Here is a 21,048-nt window from a genome sequence, read left to right on the forward strand (position 1 = left end):
CTTGGTACTTTCTTTTCATTCTTGTTGCATGTAACAACAATAAATACCAGAATTTCAAATTTATGGTACTTTAAGAATATTTAGAAAGTGAGCTGGGTGTCTTCATAGTTACCTGAAAACCTGTTCAAGAAAGAATGTGTAGAAGAGAAGTGTACTAAGACTCTTCTTGCTCCTTCACTGCTTCCTTTCCCTCTCCTCCTTCTTGCTGTTCTCCTCCCTCTTCCTGCTGTTCTTCTCCCTTTTCCTGCTGTTCTTCTCCCTCTTCCTGCTGTTCTTCTCCCTTTTCCTGCTGTTCTTCTCCCTCTTTCTGCTGTTCTTCTTCCTAATTAGAAGAAAATAATTGTTGTTATCTTATAGGAACTGAAGGAAAAATTAACAGTCTTGAAATGCAGATATTTGCTTTTGCAACTGTTCTGTTTCTAGTAAACACAATAATATTTGAGTTTAAAAATAGAACAGAGAAGTACTGTGTAGAGCTTTTAATCTTTATATGCCAGGGCTCTACTTTTGTGGATTTAATAGATAAGTGCTGGAATACAAGAACCCTACTCTTAGAGACGTTAAAACAGTACATGGTTAAGATGTAAATAGGCTTCAAGATTAAAATAAGAATATAAAGTAAATATAAATATGACAAAAAGTTTAGTATTTTTAATTATTTGCTTTCTCAGGGCAGCAGAAAAAGTCAGGATTCATGGCAAAGGAAGTAGGCTCCTGAATATAAAGTCACTCAGAATCAGATAATACAGGCTTGTTTCTGTCTGACAAGTTCTTATTGCTCTCTTTTCTACAGGAAAAACAGCAACAGCTCTTTACCTCAATCAATCAACTGAACAGTTATCTGAAAGCTAACATTTATGTCACATAGGCAACAACCTGTGTTTATTGTCTTTTAAGGGTAGAGTAAATGAAGTTTTAAAGTACAGTTCTACTCTGAAAGACAACTGAAAATTGCATTGCAGGCTTCTCTGCTCCTTCTCTTCCATCAAACTCTTGTTCAAAGGCTCTCTCTCCGTTTCTGTGTGTATAAAAAAGCTTCATCTCAAAATGTCAGACCTTCATATACTACCTAGTCTATAAAAATGATGGTAATTTCTTCCTGGTGTAACCAACCAACCAAAGAATACATAATTAGCATTCCATCAGGGCTATGGTTAGTATATATATGATCAGTACAGACATTAGGTTTTCCTCTCAGACAGGAACTGTCTGTACAAGAGGGACATCTGGGTCACTGAAGGAAAATCCTGTTTAAAGACGTGCTTGGGAATGGCTCTGTTGTAAGCAGATTCATGGCTTGAATTGTTGTTTTTCAGGGAAAACCACTGCACTAAGGGATCATCCCTGCAAAAACGAAAATGTAATACGAATGTCTGCACAGGTCATCTGGATTAGAAGTTCTCATGCCAAAGGAATATTGCCTCTTTCAGCATCTTTTCCCAGGAAAGGTGCCTTTCATTACCACTTTTTGAAATAGGGCCAAGCAAGCCCAGAGGTAAACGATATCTTTCAGATATTAAAAACTTCAACACAAAATTCAAATCAATTACAGAAAAAAAAAAAAAAAAAGAAAAAGAAAAAGAGTATTTTTTTCTAGCTTGAAGCATTAGTTAGTGGTGCCAGGGTGCACTAACCAGCCCTTGCCACCCTCATCAGGAGCCTCCACACTTGGTCTATGGGCCCAGAAGCCACCAGGTCCACATTGCTTAAGTCTGATGCATCAGTGGTCACGTGTATGTATGCACATGCATTTATGCATGTGTTGCAGTTTGAGAGTGGGCAGATGGGAATGCATGCTCTTTTTAGTGGAAAATGGACTAAATTAATCATTACTTTTACCAGCAACACTGAATAAATATTCAAGGCATAAACTTGCAATACAGGACAAAGCAGAAAAGTCTATAAGGATCTGCACCTGGATCTTACAAATCCTGGCGAGGAAAATATTTCCTTTAGAGGCAGAACTGCCTGAATTGCCAGAATGACTCTTGCACATTCACAACACTGAAAATGCAATCATCATGGTGTCAGTGATTTTCAAAAATATATCTGTCTTGGGTGTCCTTGGCAAATTTTATTGAAGAATCTGTGAAAGACAATTTCTCTTCCATTTACAGTTTTTAATCATTAATGACATATCTTTGTTCCCCAAACAATGAGACCATGATATGGACAATAAATATGCCTAGCAGAATATAGTACTATATATTTAGTTTCATGAATAAGAATTTAATATCTTTCAAGTGAAACAATGAGACTGAAAAGGAGATGAATGCACACAAACAAAAGATGTACACAAAATATCCAAATATACTATACCCCTGATGCTGCATGTTCTTCTTTGCTTTCCTGTATAAGAGATACAAAAGAAAATTTTTAAAGATAGGTCAAAGAAAGGATATCAGAGGTCATACAGGCAAAACCCAGCAGAAATTAAACACTGAATTTAGGAAAATTATGTTCAATTCAGTGGATTTATTTTGAGATGTTCTCCAGATTAACTCACAAAGCACATTTAGGCTAATTTTTTACTTTTAATAAGGCTAGAAAATCATTAAATACAGCTCCCTTTTGTTCAGTTACTCCCAATCAAATCTGCCTCATTGACAAGCAAAGCATTAGAGGTGGGTTTTATTCAGTTTTTTAGTTGGCTTTTTTGTGTAATAAGCTGGTCTTCAAAATGAAGATTAAATCAGAATTATACAGAACCTTATCTATATTATATATCACCACTCAGATCTGACTGGGAGTTCTGTTCACTGTTGTGGGCTGAAACAGATGTCTTGGCTCCATGGTATTGGGGAATAAGAAATAAAACAAGCTGGCTTGAGACTGCAGATTGAGCAAAATTGATGAAGAGGAAAAAAAAGGAAAATATATAAATGTATGGTGAATAGAATGTAATGTTACATACCCAGCTGGTTAGTGGAGAGAAGAGCTGATCTTACACAGGATCCCAAAGAGAAAGGATATATGGAGAAGTACCATGCAGAAAGCATGAGTGCTTGATAATAGTTTGCATAGAATAAGCTGAGATAAGGAGGTGAGCTGCAGTGCCAGGGTTTATTTATGGGTCTGGGGAACTGCTGAGACAGACTTTCACTATAATATAATTTTTGACCATGTTTCTAAAATAATTCTGCCCTGAAGCGAGCCTAATCTGCACTGCAAACTGATGTAACTGGGACACCACTTTAAAAATACTCTAAACCCAAGCTACAATTTAAAGGTAAAAACAGCAGTTGCTGTTGACACAGCCCTTGCTGTGCCACATGCGTAGGAGGTCACAGGCTTTTCCTCAAAAAACTTAAAACAAAAGCACAGACAAAGCAAGAAAAAAGGATATTCTACCCAAACAGTATGGTTCCTCAACCTTCTCTATCAGAGTATGGGGATTATTAATAAAATAATAATATTTTTTTTTTAAGTTTAGGAAGAAGTCAATAATAAGTTTCATGAATTGCTTAGGGATGGAAAGTACGCAACAGGTGTCAGGTGAAAAAAAAATACAAAGCAAAAAAAACCCCATAATGTAAAGGAATCCCAGCGCAGCTGACCCTTGGTCACCCAGGCTGAAGGATGTTCCTGCTGTTTACCAAAGGATCTGTGTGAGGGAATTTCTACTTCAACAAATGCTCTGGTCTTTCCTGGATGCTTCTGTGCAGGAGGGGCTGGAGATGCTGGAGCTGGGCAGTGGTGTGAGGTGTGTGCAGGACAACCCCTTGCACCACAGATTTATCCCTGCCACTTTCAGGAGGCAGCTGCTGACTTAAGAGTTTTTTCTTCAAGGGGCTGGGGTGTCTTACTGGCTTCCTCAGAGTCCCACCAGGCTGAGACAAAACGCTGGAGCTTCTCGACTCCCACATTTCCCAACAAGGGTGGCAGAAGCAGACGGGGAGACTGCAGCCTCCACACATCCCCACACTCACTATCAGCTGCCAATCCTCCTACCAAGGCATTTGAGGAGCCTTCTGAAATCTGGAACCTTCCATGCAGTTCCACAATTGAGAGAGTCATAGTTGATTTTGTTACCTGGCTTATGCTCGATGGCAAAGACTGAGATAAATTTACTTCACCAAAACCCTCCTAAATTTTTCCCATAGCACAGGAATGTCTCCTACAAAGTCACTGGTTAAAAACTGGCTAGATAACACCCTGCATGAGAGGGTTGTTTTTAAGCAGGTTTGAAACTGAGTGCTAAAAAAGGCCAAAATGCCAGTACTAGATTCTCACGGGTATATTAATTCAGAAGTGGAACATAAAACCATGACTTTTAAATTCTGTCATTTTGATTTGAGGGTTTGTCAGAAGCTGCACTCCAAAAGGGACCTGATTACTGTTTGACAGTTGCAGCTCTTGGTTTACAAAGAGAACCACTGATAAAAAAGGTCACCCTTTCAGGACTCAGTATATGGAGACCAGCTCTTGATAAAACAGAAGAAAAAAAATGTGGGCATGGAGAGCATACAGAAAATATCTGTTCAGTGTGGTCAAGGAGTCAAACAAGATGTGTTGGGCTGCAGAATGAGAGGAAGAGAGGGAAACACTGAAAATACTGTGTTTGTGCTACATGTGTCCTTTAGGACCTAATATCCAGTGGAAATATTCCAATGGCAATCTGGCAGTCTTTAAATGCATTTAACTTCATAAAACGCTGGTCAGGTAAGTAAATGTTATTCTAGCTTTCTCTTATAAGGGAAAAGTGAGAGAGAGACTAAAGGGGGAGGAATTCATCACACTGAAGCTGCCTCAAAGTTGCTGTTCTCATCTAAACCCATTCTCTGTGTGCTGTCTGTAGTGAATGAGAACAACAGGATGTCTACAGCCTGAATGATGCCATCCCAACAGAGGGATAACTGGGATAAAGTGTGGTGAGGAGGACAGATGCTACAGCACTGAAGTGGTTTGTGTTAGGGGTAGCCCTATATGTTAGAGAGTCTCTTGACTCTGTAGAAGTTGAAGTTGGCAATAATAAGGTGGAGTGCCTGTGGGCCAGAATCAGGGGGAAGGCAAACAAAGCTGACATCCTGGTGGGAGTCTGTTACAGACCACCCAGTCAGGAGGATGAGGGTGATGAATTATTCTACAAGCAGCTGGCAGATGTTTCAAAATCATCGTCCCTTGTTCTCGTGGGTGACTTTAACCTGCCGGACATCTGCTGGGAACTCCACACAGCAGAGAGGAGGCAGTCTAGGAGATTCCTAGAGTGTATAGAAGATAATTTCCTGATCCAGCTGGTAAATGAGCCTACCAGGGATGGAGCCCCTCTTGACCTTCTTTTCACAAACAGAGAGGGGCTGGTGAGAGATGTAGTGGTTGGTGGACGTCTGGGACTCAGCAATCATGAAATAATAGAGTTTTCAATACTCAGGGATACAAGGAGGGTCGTTAATAAAACCTCTATGTTGGACTTCCAGAGGGCAGATTTTGGCCTATTCAGAAGACTAGTCCAGAGTATACCCTGGGATACAGCCCTTGAAAACAAAGGGGTCCAGGAGGGATGGACGTACTTCAAGGAGCAAGTTTTGAAAGCACAGGAGCAGGCTGTCCCAGTGTGCCGAAAGGAAAGCCAGTGGGGAAGATGACCGGTCTGGCTGAACAGGGAGACTTTGAAAGAAATTAGGGTTAAGAAGAGGGCCTACTGATTATGGAAAAAAGGGCTAACTACTCAGGAGGAATTTAGGAACATAGTTAGGTTATGTAGAAAGAAAATTAGAGAGACAAAGGCACAACTTGAACTGAATCTCGCCACCTCTGTGAAGGATAACAAAAAGTCCTTCTACAGATACATCAATAGCAAAAGGAGGGGCAAGGAAAACATCCATTCTTTACTGGACATGGGCGGGAATATAGCTGTCAAAGATGAAGAAAAGGCTGAGGTATTTAACACCTTCTTTGCCTCAGTTTTCAACAGTAAGACAGGTTATCCTGAGGACAGATGGCTTCTGGAGCTTATAGAAGGTGACAAGAATCTAAACAGCCCCTCTGTAATCCAGAAGGAAACAATCAGTGACCTATTGAACTGCTTGGATCCCCACAAGTCTATGGGACCAGATGGGATCCACCCAAGGGTGATGAGAGAGCTGGCAGAAGAGCTCACCAAGCCTCTCTCTATCATCTACCAACAGTCCTGGCTCACTGGGGACATCCCAGATGGCTGGAAGTTGGCGAATGTCACGCCAATCCACAAAAAGGGCCGGAAGGAGGACCCGGGAAACTACAGGCCTGTCAGCCTGACCTCAGTGCCTGGCAGGGTTATGGAACAGATCATCCTCAGTGTAATCACACAGCACCTGCAGGATGGGCAAGGGATTAGACCCAGCCAGCACGGGTTTAGGAAGAGCAGGTCCTGTCTGACCAACCTGATCTCCTTTTATGATCAGGTGACCCACCTGGTGGATGAGGGGAAGGCTGTGGATGGGGTCTACCTGGACTTCAGCAAGGCCTTTGACACCGTCTCCCACAGCATCCTCCTGAAAAAGCTGTCAGCCCACAGCTTGGACAGGAGCACCCTGTGCTGGGTTAGGAACTGGCTGGAGGGCCGGGCCCAGAGAGTGGTGCTGAACAGGGCTGCATCCAGTTGGCAGCCAGTCACTAGTGGTGTCCCCCAGGGATCAGTGTTGGGCCCGGTTCTGTTTAATATCTTTGTTGACGATTTAGATGAGGGGATTGAGTCCATCATCAGCAAATTTGCAGATGACACTAAGCTGGGGGGAGTGTGGATCAGCTGGAAGGCAGGAGGGCTCTGCAGAGGGACCTGGACAGACTGGAGAGTTGGGCTGATTCCAACGGGATGAGGTTCAACACGGCCAAGTGCTGGGGTCTGCACTTTGGCCACAACAACCCCATGGGGAGCTGCTGGCTGGGGACAGAGTGGTTGGAGAACAGCCAGGCAGAAAGGGACCTGGGATTCTGGATTGACAGGAAGCTGAACATGAGCCAGCAGTGTGCCCAGGTGGCCAAGAAGGCCAATGGCATCCTGGCCTGTATCAGGAACAGCGTGGCCAGCAGGTCCAAGGAAGTGATTCTGCCCCTGTACTCAGTGCTGGTGAGGCCACACCTCGAGTCCTGTGTCCAGTTCTGGGCCCTCAGTTTAGGAAGGATATCGAGGTCCTGGGGCAGGTCCAAAGGAGGGCAACCAGGCTGGTGAAGGGACTCGAGCACAGATCCTATGAGGAGAGGCTGAGGGAGCTGGGGCTGTTCAGCCTGGAGAAGAGGAGGCTCAGAGGAGACCTCATCACTCTCTACAACTCCCTGAAAGGAGGGTGTATCCAGGGGGGGTTGGTCTCTTTTCCCAGGCAACTCTCAGCAAGACAAGAGGGCACGGTCTCAAGTTGTGCCGGGGGAGGTTTAGGTTGGACATTAGAAAGAATTTCTTTACCGAGAGGGTGATCAGACATTGGAATGGGCTGCCCAGGGAAGTGGTGGATTCTCCATCCCTGGAGATATTTAAAAAGAGACTGGATGTGGCACTCAGTGCCATGGTCTGGTAACTGCAGCGGTAGTGGATCAAGGGTTCGACTTGATGATCTCTGAGGTCCCTTCCAACCCAGCCAATTCTATGATTCTATGATTCTATGGAAGTTGTTGGTGGAACAGAATGAAAATTTTGTTTTGGACATCCCTGGTAGGAGTCCTTGGTACCTTACTGCCTGAAGTGGAGTAACCTCTCTAAAAATGAGTGAGAAAGGAACAGAAACATTTTTTTTCTTCCCCTAAGAACTAATATAAACATAGCATGATGAAAGTTGGCATCAGAGTTGGACGATATCAGGAAGAATTTTCCTCTGCCTCAGGTAAAATCAAGTAAGAATATGTCAACACTGCCAAGACTGCGCAGGTGAAAGGGGGGGATTTGTAGGGCTTATTGTATTTTATGCCCTCATAACCACAGAAGGATCTGTGAAACTAAAGAATGTGTTTTCCACTTACAGATCCAACCCATTCTGTGAGAAATGGAGCAAGGTGTTTGTTGTATAGGAGTGGTACTGCATTATGTCATTACAAAACCTTTCATACACAGCTGCTTGACACATTTGCAGACATGTTCCAGCATTCTGTTCTCATTTGAAAAACATTAGAATAGATTGCCAGCCAGAATGGCAAGTAACCTAACCCAGCCAGGGGATGCTCTGTGGTTTTATGCTGGGTTTCTTTTAACAGCCAAGGAAAAGGGATTTGCTGGCACTCGTGCTGGCTGAAATCCATAGGGACATGGAAAGTGTTTGGGTACAATCTAAGGAGAAGTTTCAGTTCTCACTGAGGACTGTGTCTCCTCCTTGCCAGTCTGAAATTTTAAATGGGACTTCCCGGAGCCTGAGATTTGCATGATGCTGTGTTACAAGGTACTTTTCCAGCCTAACAATGACTGGTTCTGTTGCTGTTAAAATGATAATGGAGAAAGGGCAGCAGAGAGGTGATTCCTCTGGAAAACCATAACAGCTAGATGGAGAAAAAAACAACCAACACTTGTTTTAGTCTTTTGTGAAAGAGATTATACATTTGTGGTAGATATTCCATCAGTACCATCTTATCTTCCAACCACAAAAAAAAGACAAAAACCCAGATAAGTGCTTGACCCAGCAGTATGCCTGCCTCTTTGGGAAGAGTCACCTGACACTGTAGCATCAAAATAAACCCATCCTTAAATGCCAAACTCTCAGGGCAGCAGGAGAAAAAAAGCAGCTGTATCCCCATCTCCAGACACAGGATCCATTTCTGCTTAGTCTCTACTGGGTCTAGAACCTGGGCAGTAACATAAACACCCCCCTGAGGAAGACACCAGCATAGAATGGACCCTTTTTGCAGGACCAAACCTTTGTCTTTCAACCACCAGTACTTCACTGATGTTAGCAAGCTGCAGGGTGTTATGCTAGGGAATTGGAGGAACTCAGATGGCTTCTTCCAAAAACCTTTAGCACTGCAATTTGGTATCTGTCCATGTGACTGTACTATCAGACCACGATGCAGGCAGAAAGGATAATGGTGGTCCCCATCTTTGCACTGCCAAGAGAAGACACTGTCAGATCTGGCTTGCTGCAACAGCAGTCAATGCTGGTACATGACAACAAACATTAACAACTAGATTTATGAGTACTGCAGATGCTGGCCACTGATAGCAGCAAATCTTTCCACCAGATAGGACTCAGTTGTCTGGTCTTAAATTATTCTCCATAACGAGGGTATGGTTCTAAATGAGCATTAAAAAAAAAAAAAAGACAAAGAATTTACAGTAGAAAGTAGCAAAAGGAAACTGTTAAATAAAGACAATTGCTATTCCTCAAGATTTAGAGCAAAGCTTCCAGGAGTTTTATCTAGGTTTCATGTCACCGTGATATCAAAGAAAATGCACCCAAAAGTGAAGCAGGGCCCCTCTGCTATCAGTCTTCCCACCTTGGGGCACACTGGGAGGGACTCTGGGTTTATGTTTTGTGCTCTTAATGCTGGTAAAGCCTTTATATCACAAAGTGCAAAAGGAAAAATTACCTGTTGTTCTTCTGATGGTGACTGAGCAGACTGAGCCTCTTCATGAGCCCCTTCATCTGCCTTGTCTTCTGTGTGTGATTCAGCTTCATCTGTAACCTCAGATTTTTCAGTCTCCTGCCAGCAAAGGAGAAGTCACTGTTTGCTTCAATGCACATAACCAACAATTAATTTCCATAACACTCATGAGTTTATGGTTTTGGCATGTCTTTTTCTAATTTTGCCTCAGCACCCGAATGAAAATATACTCTTTGGATATTTTCCTGTGAAAGGAAGACTTGACATGGTGATCAGTTACTAAAGGTATGGGGCTTGTGTAGGAAAATTAGGAATTCAAGCGCGTCTTCCTCTGCAGGAAGAATTAGAGAATTAGATTCTCTAATTTTTCTGTGGAAAGTTTAAATGAAACATATGCTCACCCTGATGGCACATTCTCACTTCAGATAAAAAAAAAAAATGCCTTTTTTACCAGCATGCATCCCAATTAAACTTCATCAAGAAGCTACAGAAAAACAGAATTAAGGTTTTCATATGTAGTCTCCTAACCTTCTTGCTAAAAACCACCAGTAAAATGTTCTTCAATTTAGACACCAAACTAGCAAATTATTTATTCCAGCTCAATGAACAAGCACTTCCTTAATGGCTCTTTATTTTGAGTCCTGTACCTTCAGCTAAGTACCTGTGAAAGGCCACACTGTGACAGATAAAAGGAGACCAAGATGGTCTTGAGTGGCATAGCAGAAATAGGATGAAATGCAAGAGCATGAAGTGCAAAGGCACATTATTTGGGACAGGTAGTTCTGCGACAAAGATTAGAAACAGACGTTTCCAGTGTGCTTTGGGAGCTTGTTAGTCGATGATTACCAAAGAAAAAAAAATTGATAAATTTAAATAATAAGAAAATAACCAGGTTCTGAATGTGATGCAATAGTCAAAGAGGTAATAAATGTGATCTTCAGCTGTATGAAGTGAGGTGGAGCTGGTGGAGCTGAGAGAAAATCTCAATGTCATCGTATAAGGCCAAAGCAAAAGCTCCTCTGGATCACTCTGTACTTTCCCAGTCACTCAGGCTCAAGAAAGAGAAATTCAGGCTGGAACAGGTGCAGAAGGGGCTACAGATATTTGAGGGAGAGGAGAGGCTGTCTTATGAAAGGGTGACAAAAAAAGCTTCATTACTTTAATCTATTGAAAGTAATGCTATGAGGGGATAAGATGGCTCTCTAAAAATAAATCAGAGTAAACACCAGGGAAGGATAGGACAAGGAAGAGCACTGAAGTACATACAGAATGAGATCAAACTGGTTGTAAATAAAAATTCTAATCAGCAGCAGTATGAAGTTTTGGAAGAGCTTTCTAGTAGACAAGTGGAAGCAAAGGACCTAATCCATTAAAATGGAATTTCACCATTTCTGAGTTGTGTTATCTGGTACTGTTGCCTCCAGAAGCAGAGACTTGGTCTCAGGGGAGGTCCTGTCCTGTGTCCTCCTAACTCCTACATGGTTTGGTCAGAGCAGTATGTTGCTGTGTTCTGGTTTTGGCTGGGATGGTGCTGATTTTCTTGTTAGTAGCTAGAATAGTGCTTTATTTTGGATTTAGCATTGGATTTGGTATGAGAAGAATGTCGGTAATATACTAATGCTTTCGTTGTTGCTAGGAAATCAAGGACTTTCACACATTTTGCTAATGTGTGGGTACACCAGAAGATGGGAGGACAGTTGATCCCAAGTGACCAAAGGGATATTCCATACCATATGACACCAAGCTCAGCATATAAAGCTGGGGGAAGAACAAGGATGGGGGTGATGTTTGGAGTGATGGAGTTTGTCTTCCCAAGTAACCATTAGATGTGATGGAGCCTGGCTTCCCTGGAGATGGCTGAACACCTGCCTGCCCATGGGAATGAGTGAATTAATTCCTTGGTTTCCTTTGCTTGCATGCATGGCTTTTTCTTTACCTATTAAGCTGTGTTTATCTCAACCCACAAGTTTTCTCACTTTTACTCTTCTGATTCCCTCTCCCATCCCACCCACAGGGAGTGAGGGAGCAGCTGTGTGGTGCTTACTTGCTGGCTGACATTAGACCATGACACCCTGTAAGAAGATGAGCTCCTTTCTCATCCCTGTGAGCAAGCCCTTACAACTCATCTACCTAGTTTGGGGGGTTATTTTCTGCTTTTCCATAATTCATTTGTTTCTACATACAAACAAAAGCCCCAGGTCATGATTCCCTGTCTTTTAAGATTCATATGTCTTCCTCCAGTGTCCTCAGCATATGTAATTTCTTCAGCCAGTGTACCTAGCCTGCAGAAGTGTGACAGTAGCATGGCCATCCAGCTTTTAGCTCCAGAGCAGCTTTGGGTGAGTGCTTTGTTCTGGGATTTGGGTGTTCAGCATAAGATATGCCCTCCTGCTGAGATGCTCTGCTGAATGGGGACAAAAATAAAGGCAAGGAGGAGAATGTTTGGAAGAGGGTATCATGACTGAGTGAAGATGGATGAAGCACTTGTGCAGTTTTTTTCTTTTTCCCGAAACCTCACTGTCTGTAAGATCTGGTGCCTTTTTGGCAATTTTCTCCTGAATCATGGAAAATACATTTTATGTGCGAGGAGCTTGTGATACAAAGAGAGAAAGCACATCATCTTGTAAATTCCCTGTCCTCTCCCCACAGAATAACAACAGAAAAAATAATTTCAGCAACAAGCATCACCTTTCCAGAAGTCCCTCCAAGCGCTGCACTGCCCTCGCCCCCCTGGAAGCAAAAGCCTCTGCCAGGCTGGGTGATGAACTGGAGCAGGAGGCTGATCAAGACTAGAGATTTAACAAGCAAAACATTTTTCTATCTCACACAATTTTCACGCTCTGTTACACAGCTGCATGAATATTTTTGCCAGGATGTGGGGGATGCTTGGGGAGAGAACTGAGAAGCTGGGAGTGAGCAGAAGGAAGCAGAGAAAGGAAGAAGGAGAAAAAAAAGAAAACACTCCGGCACTGCTGTCTCATTTCATGTACACATAAAACTCTGGGGTCACTGCACCTGATGCTAGTAGCATTGTTATTAAAAGCAGATCTACAGAGATTTTCTTTGGCTTAATTTATATCTGGCTTTTCTCACACAAGCTAACAGAATATTTGAAGAATAAAATATGTAGCAACACAAACATACACTGAATTTTTCTTGTGCGACACTGTGTTTCTACATTGTTTTCTTAGGCAAATTATATCCTTACAGACACTTTCCTTGTGGTGATTCCTAAAATTAAAATGATAGTGTTCATGAAAACTAAATTGGTTAGATATCTATTTTCAGCATGTACCATAAAATTTTATTTTAAAATCCACATACTCAATACTTTTGACAGATACCTTGAATACATAAAGAGGAAAGATAGCATTCTAATTAAAGTACACCTGTGGTGTAAAACTATCTCAGGCAAGTCTCAGAGCATAAGCAAATAAAAGTTGAAGTAGAAAGAACTCAACTCAAGGAGCAGCATCTTATCAGCCAGGACACACAAGCACACACACACACACATACATGCAGATTTCTTGTTTATTATTTGGAGAACTGTGATGTTTGGAACAGCATCACTACACTGTCAGAGTAGCATCATTACACTAGCTCTACACAGCAACACAAAATTTTATTTTTAACTAATTTAAACAAATCCCACTCATAAAGATTGTCTGACCAGGCATTTTCCCATTCAATAAAATACACATATTTTAAGTTTGCAATTCAGATCAGTTTTAGTAGAAGTCTTCTTCAACTAAAAGACTAAAGAGCAAGTATCTACAGATTTTGGGATGTCAAGACCACAGATATTTAGCTGAAGAATACTAAGATTAAGGATTTAAGAAGATACAAGATTTGAAAACAGATCCTCAGCTCAAGTAAATCAGCTTCACTGAGTTCACAGAACAAATGCAAACCTAAATGGTCTTGCTACAAGATGCAGGCTCTCTGAACTACTGGGAAACAGAGACATCTCACTGTGGTTAATAAAGTTGTCAAAAAACTTGTCTGCCCTTGAAAATAAAAAGAAATTAATTACCTGCATTCAAACCCTGCTGATATTGAGAAAGTGTAATTATTTGGCATAGTGTTTAACAGTTTAAGTAACAGGCATCTCATTGGCAGAGCAATTACTTGTTCCATTGGAGAAAACAAACAGTGCAGTCATAGTTATTAATGGGCTGCTCACACCTTAATAGTATTTCAGAACACTTTCAAGAATACCTAGAACAGCTTCAGACTAAGCATAAAAAGCAACAGGGCTTTTAAAAGGGAACGTACCCACCCATCTTTGGGGGAAGATGAAACTTAAACACCTGACCCTAAACGTACAGGCTACACTGATTATATCTTGAATTTACACATGCATACTACTGGTACATCGCTGTTCATGTCACCAATCAAAGATTAAATGGGATTGTTCCAAGATTTATCACGGACTTGAGTAATCTTTGGGTCAGGAACAAAGCATAGCTGCCATTTAAATCTCAGCCTGCCATGAAACACAAACACTATGCCCACCTCTTCTCTTAGAAAGAGAATAGAAAAGTGTGCAACTAAACTTTGTGAAATGATGCTTTAGAACACTGGGAAGGAAGATAATGTGAGCTAATTGATCCTTTTTGAAGTAACAAAAATTAGGATTGATTTCCTGTAGTGTTACTCAGTTTTATGGTCACCTAGCACCCTTTAGTGATAAAAATGTACTAATCAGATGGGAAAAACGGTGTGAAGGTCTTTGCCTGTCTCCCATAGTGATCTAAGTATTTAGAGCTTTAGCCTTTCCACCAAGATCTGCAGAAATTTCCATATGGGACCCAGGCATCTAGATAATTAATTGTATTCCATCCAGGAACTTGATGATGGACCCCTCAACTGGCCATCAGTACCTGACCAGAACCCCTAGCAGAGGTCTGACACAGCTGGCTGCAGGGAGGAGCAGCTGCCTGCTTAGGGAGCTGCCTCTCAGCTTGTTTTCCAGACAACCTGGTTAAATTTTTACATCAGTGTGTGATTTCCTACTGAAACAATTACAGCTTTTTTGTAACTAAGAGGATACCTAAGTAAGACTACTTTGCAGATCTGAGAAGGATCTCCTTGACATCTGTGCCTATTCAGAGCATCTTTACACAAACCTTATACTAACCTGCACCTTGATGTGTCCTAGGCATATCAGACTGTAATATAAACACTGGTGAACTAGGTCTGGTCTGGTGGCTGTAGCCACCTAACCCAGAGACAGGTCAGGGCTACAAAAATGTGAATTTGAAAAACTGAAACATGTATTTCACTTACCCAGCAGGCAGGGGTGGCAATGAATTTAACTACATGTATTAACTACATATTACATGTATGGGAAGTTATCATTTGTTGAGGGAGTAGCAAAAAGTTCCTCTGGTTGCTCTAAAATATAGGCTGAAATCAGTCCTGAATCAGGACCCTAGCAGGCTGTTCTATGAAACAGCAAGATGGTCACTGGAAACATTCTCTACTGCTGATGAGACAAAAAGTATATGGAAAAGGAAAGAGAATAATCTGAGGCAAGAGTATAAAACATGTATCAGCCCATATTAATCTTTATGACTGCTCAATGAGGTAAAAACCCCTAGAAAGCAAACACTTGCTGACTGTTTTGTGGTGTCTCCTTGCTTTGTAGCTTGTCTCTTTTATAAATTATCACCATATTCCAGGAAAAAAATACAATTATTTAAGAATATATTGGTAGGAAACCCTGTCATATGTGTCCTTGTCACCCTCTCTTGCACACCTGACTTATAATTCCAGATTCCTGTCATTGGAAATCAGTGTCATGAGCTTCCCATTGTATTTCATGTTAAGGTTGAACTGACAGACTAATGAAAGGAAAGCAGAAGCAGTGGAGAAAGGTTATTTGTATGACAAAGTACAGTCAGACTGCCAGGCAGGTAATATGCTGAGAAACACCTCTGCAATAAAAGGTTTGTGTATGTTTCTCTCAAATTTAGGAAAAAATTCCATAAGGGAGATGATGTAAAAAACTTCCATTCTGTACGTGTTTTTTTTTAAAAATACCCTCACTTATTTCCACTTTCAGAGGTGAAACAATCACCACCACCAGCAGTTAATCAGCATAAACCATACTTACTCACTACCAATAACTCTAACAGTTACCAGCCCAGCAGAGTGTACTGAATATATTATTTTCAACATTTACAAAGTTGTCACAAAGTAACTATAACAGCCTCTGCTGACAGCTGGGAATGAATTCTAAAAAATTGCTACTTTGCCTCATAGACCCACTGTCTAACAGCACCTTGGATGAAGGAGCAGAGAATACATGAAGTGGGAAGATGGAAAAATGCACTTTTCTTTATCTCATTGATTCTCCATGTATCTTTTATTATTCTGATATGTAATACCTGAAGTACTTGAAGTCTTTCACGGCTTTGTGGATGTTAATTAAACAAATTCTCACAAGGCCCTTGTGTGGTAGGCAAGAAATTTTTATTTCCCTTGGTGGGAGATGGCACAGCTAAAGCAGAAAGTTTAAATCTCTTTCTCCTTACCACACAGGGACTCAGTGTCAGTGACATTTATAGCAACTGTGCCTCTCCCCTGGGTATCTCCCTGTCTGTAGCTCTCAAAGCACTGAGCAAAGGCTCCCTTTTCTCTCTGCTTTTACAGAAGAGGAAAATCAGAGACTTTTACAAGTGTTTCACTCAAAGTTGCTACTCAGTTGGCAGCAGAGTGGGACCAGAAAGCAGATGTTGAGCTCCAGGGCATCTCTTCAGTCAGGTCACCACAATGCCACAGAGTTCTGTTCTATCACTGTGGTTACTGAGCCTCTTTGTTCGTTTCTTTTGTTGAATGCCCCACATTAAAGATGGCAACATTTGATTATCACCTAACACAATCCATGGATAAGAGCTAGAATGCTCTCAGTTATAAAGATGAATACTTTGCTAAAGATAAAACACATTGCTTTCTGTGAAAGGAAAAAAAAAAAAACAAAAACAACAACCACCCCACAAAACAAAACAAAACAAATAAACATCTTTTTATTTCTCAAAAAATATATCAGAACATTGTGAAGATACAATGGATGGGGAACAGTGGGTAATGTTGCCAAAGGGACCTTGGGAAAGACTTTTTAAGTTATCTCCTCAAGGCAGAGGGAGCAAACCCCATGGTGCCAATCTGTGTGCACCCACAGAGGCTGGAAGGGGCCCAGACACCAACCCCTCTGTGGGTGGCCACTGTTTGCTCAGGCTTCGGAGGGGGGGGGGGGGGGGGGATCAGGGGGAAATGAAGGCTCCTGAGTTGCTTGTAATTAACAAAAGCTATACATTGCATTAGAAAATTCTGCATAAATTAAAAGCTGAAGATGATCAAATACTGCTTTGTGTATACAATAGCCACAACAATCATACAAACTAACAAAAAACCAAAAAAACCCCAGCAGCTGGAGGCATGGTAGCAAGCCTGCAGTGAGAGAAGGAAAGAGAGGTATTTTCTAGTATTTACTGAACCAGCCATTGTTTTGTTTTGTTTTGCTTTGCTTTGTTTTGTGTTTTCCCTTAAGAACACTTAACAGCACCAGCATCTAACATAATGCTTTTCACTGCCACTTATTTGACATGCTGAGTCACTGCCTATCTTCATCTTTTATTAAAATCAAATAAATGTCCTTCATGGAAGGACACCAGTGCCTACCTTTGTGCCTGGAGGAGGAGCAAGACCCAAGAATGAATAAATAATATTTTCTTCTTTAGCAGAGAAAAAAGATTCAAAATCCTAAAAAAGAACAAACAAACAACAGAGAATTGTTAACAAAAAAAAAAAAAATCAAACAAAAAGCACAAGAGGAAGAGACTAGCCCAGCCACATCTTTCTCATATTGATGTGCATGACTATGCATTTGTACAGGCACCTGCACTATCTAGGGCCAGGAAGAAAATTTAGATAAAGGGAGTTTTACACTGTCTGGCAAAATGAACAAATGGGAACATTTCTCCAGAGACTTATACTTCAGTTATATCACATCTATGACAGAATCAGATAAAATTAAGCATCTCATTTTAGTGCGCCTTGTACATGTAAAATCAAGGCTATTACCATTTAAACATTAAAATAAAACTTGCTGTGAGTAACAATACAAAATAGGCCCTCAAAACCCTGGACAGCTTCACTGACAGTAATAGTAAAAATAATAATAGTAAAATAATACTACTAATAATAGTAGAAATAATAATAAAAATTATAATAAAAGGCAACAGTCAATGTAATAGCACAAGTGAAATTACAATGAGGAAGCTGTTTGTTTTTAAGGCACACTGGTTAGAAAATGCAGTTACTTTTCAGGCAAATTTAGCAAAGGGCTGATGTATACATACCAGCCAAAATATCTTGACCACATATGAACCAAAGTTCTAAACCACCATGTTAAATGCTAATATAACTACAAAGGCATGAGGGATCCTACAATCTAGAGCTTTTATGGTCTTTACTGCATTAATCTGTGCAATCTTCCTGCCAGTTAAGGAAATTCTGCTATTGGTAGTTTGTTGCTAGAATAACATCTTAAACAGGTAAAAATTATCATGTTTTTGAGATCTCAACAGAAACTCACTCCACAGCAGCTCTGTTTAGGACAGAGGACTAAATGCATGTCTGCTGAGTCCTGGACCGACCTCAGCTTGACCAAGTAATCATCCTCCCTCTCATCCCCAATAACTCCAAAAATAGAACCTGTAAATAATAAGGTGCTGACTCATCCTTGAAGCTTCTTGGTAAATCTGGGTTAGGAACCCAGAGTTGTTAGGAGCTGTTTTATTGTGCTCCTTTAGTAGTTCCAGAGAATAAGTTGTTGTAATCCTAGGAAAAGGCTGGGCGGGATGGTTTGGAAGTCACCTTAATATCAACAAGAACAGACTCAGTGACATTTCAGTCCTGTTTGGAAGTAGCAACATAGCTTAAAAGACAGGATAAGTGACATCCCATTTTACTGATTTATCTAAGGGACAGATGGGCTTTCACACAGCCTTACCTGCAGGCAGGGGAACTAAGTTTAGGTGAAACCTCAGAGTGCATTTTGCCCTCACCAAGCAGAGTCCTGCTGCTGTTCCAGGACACCCATTTCTCAAATCACCTCTTTGCTGTTTTCATGATGCTGTGGGGTTCTTCTTCTTACCTAACGTGTCTGCCCTAAGTATTTAATAAAGCCAGTGTCTGAAACCTAACCCATAAACTTTGGGGCAATATAGCATGTAAAAACATGAGGATTTTCTGCAGTTCAAAACGCTGGGATTGGGCATTGGCCTTTGGCAGGCCACACAAACACAGGAAACGTGTGTCTTTTTGCAAAACACATACTCAGAAAAGAGCTTAAGCAAACTATGACACAACATGTCAACCGCTGGGAAACAAAGAAAAGACTGTAATAAGGAAGGGTCATGAAGAGGACTTGAGATCTTATGGTTTGTTAGTTCCTTCCTTCCCAGAAGAAAAGCATCAGACAGCAAATGTACTAAGAATCTCTAGGGACACATAGCTTTGTAGATAAGCAGACCTGATGGCAGAAGGAAGGTGTGCAAATGACCAAAAGAACTCCTTATCAGCAGAGGATACAATCTGCTGTTGTATCAGGTACACTCTGGTGACTGATAGTGTACAGTGAGATCCCACAGTAAATGGAAGGCCACTTAACCTTGTTTACACTGATCAGGAAGCTATTATGCACTTGGTGTGGGGTAAAAGCATGATTACAGGGATCATCAAATAGTTTTGGCATTGTACATTTGCACTCTTACTTTTTTAATGGTGACTTGTTCACATTTCCAGTTGCCAAATGATCTAAGAGAAATGTTCCCAAGGCAGGCAGAAAGAAAAATGAGCAGTAGGAATTTATTTCACGTAAGCAATAATAGCAATAATACCATATCTGTATGAGAAGACATAAATGGTCCAGGAGGATGATAGTGCTTTCATTTAATTCACTAATTTCAAATATAATTGGAAAATGTATTAAAAAAAAATACTCTGTGAGATTTTCTTTATGATACAAGTACATATGCACATATATGCTCTATGCTATCATCCTTTGTACGGCCACTGTGGGAATGCCAGACAGCAAAACAGAAAACTCCAGTTGGACATCAGCAGAAAGTTCTTCCCCAGTGGTTGGCACCAGTTCAGAGTGCACAGAGAGAGGAAGGAAATGCCATCCTTGGAGACTTTGGAAACTCAGATTGTCAAAGTCACAAGCAATATAAGCTAATTATTAAGTTATCCCTGCTCTGAGCAGCATGCTGGGCTACAGACCTCCAGACATCCCTAATATTTCTGTATACTTGATTTTAGTAGTTATGTGAAGCATCAAATAAAAGCCTTATCTAATAATTCAGAGATTATTTTAAAAATCTGTACATAGGTATTTTGTCCTATGCATTTAGTTTACAGAGAAAACCGTAGTTTTCAGCTTACAGAGAAAACCAGAATTTTATATTTTATTTCTTTCCTAGTTTTCTAAGGGTTTTTGTTAAGCAAAAGCAATGACAAGAGCAAAAGAGCACTCAATATATTTAGAAAGTGACACAGATGCAGACATCTGTCTAGACATGAGCAAAGAAGCATCTTAAGAAAAATATCAAATAAGAACATAATTGCCAACATTGATGGATTAGAACGGATACTTGAAATTGGTGCTTTAGCCAAGCATATGAATGCATTTCTAATCTGTTTCTTCAAGTCAATACCAAAGATCTGAAAGAAAAATAAGGTTCAAGCTATTTATCAAACAGCCTTAAGCTTCTCTGACCTCAGAGAAAAGCTGCTCAGCATCGGTGTATTTTCATAAATGCATCTGTAAGGAATCTCCATTTCACAGTATTAAGTTAGGAAGTGAAGCAGCTCGTCAGGGGCAGCCAGGAGATGTGGATACCAGGAGAAAAGGAGATTGGCAACATGATCATATTTATTTGCTCATGAAAAAAAAAAAAAAAAAAAAGCCTCCTATCTCTCCCCATTATCCTCTCTTTTCCTATTCCCACCTCTAAAAATCCTGCTGAACCGCAGAAGAGAGGACTGGGGAAGATCTCAAAGGACTAAGGAAGGAACCACTACACTATTCCCAATAGATGTTTTTCAAACCCACTGGTAAGGATTAATTAAATAATTAATGAGATAATGAAACAACCTCCCAAACGACCTCCCACTGCTGTTTTTTTCTTGGTTTTTGGTTTGGTTTTTTTTTTTTTTTTTTTTTTGTTTGTTTTTTTTGTTTTCTTTTCAGACGTCTGATTAAATTTCCTTTGATTAATTTTCTGCTCATTATGTCTCATCCCACCTCCAGTGAGCATGGACCAGAACGTATTTTACAAAATCCTAGAGCCACAGGATAATTCAGCTGGGAAGAGAGATCTCAGAAGCCATCTCCTGCTGAAAGCAGGGTCAATACTGAATTCAGATCGATAATGAATTTCTCTTTGCTGCAGCTTTTAAAATATTTGAAGGTTGTAATGGTTGAAATATATTTGGCAATGAAAATGCAACTTACACAAATTCTCTATTCTATGA

General features: G+C 40.8%; 1 protein-coding gene across 2 annotated transcripts in view; it reads right to left on the minus strand.

Annotated features, from left to right (window-relative positions):
- Positions 1 to 21,048, minus strand: part of SH3BGR (SH3 domain binding glutamate rich protein) — a 32,967-nt gene that overhangs the window by 1,653 nt on the left and 10,266 nt on the right. The window contains exons 3-6 of one of the 2 annotated variants that reach the window (XM_071752949.1): positions 17,188 to 17,268; positions 9,487 to 9,600; positions 2,320 to 2,349; positions 113 to 322 (exon numbers count right to left, since the gene is read on the minus strand). In XM_071752949.1, the coding sequence (XP_071609050.1) occupies positions 155 to 322; positions 2,320 to 2,349; positions 9,487 to 9,600; positions 17,188 to 17,268 (393 nt within the window). In that variant the 3' untranslated portion in view covers positions 113 to 154. The remainder of the gene's footprint in view (positions 1 to 112; positions 323 to 2,319; positions 2,350 to 9,486; positions 9,601 to 17,187; positions 17,269 to 21,048) is intronic. The other variant, XM_071752958.1, reaches the window with a different exon arrangement.

Source organism: Heliangelus exortis, chromosome 1 (genome assembly GCF_036169615.1).
Source record: "Heliangelus exortis chromosome 1, bHelExo1.hap1, whole genome shotgun sequence".
NCBI classification, from domain to species: domain Eukaryota; kingdom Metazoa; phylum Chordata; class Aves; order Apodiformes; family Trochilidae; genus Heliangelus; species Heliangelus exortis.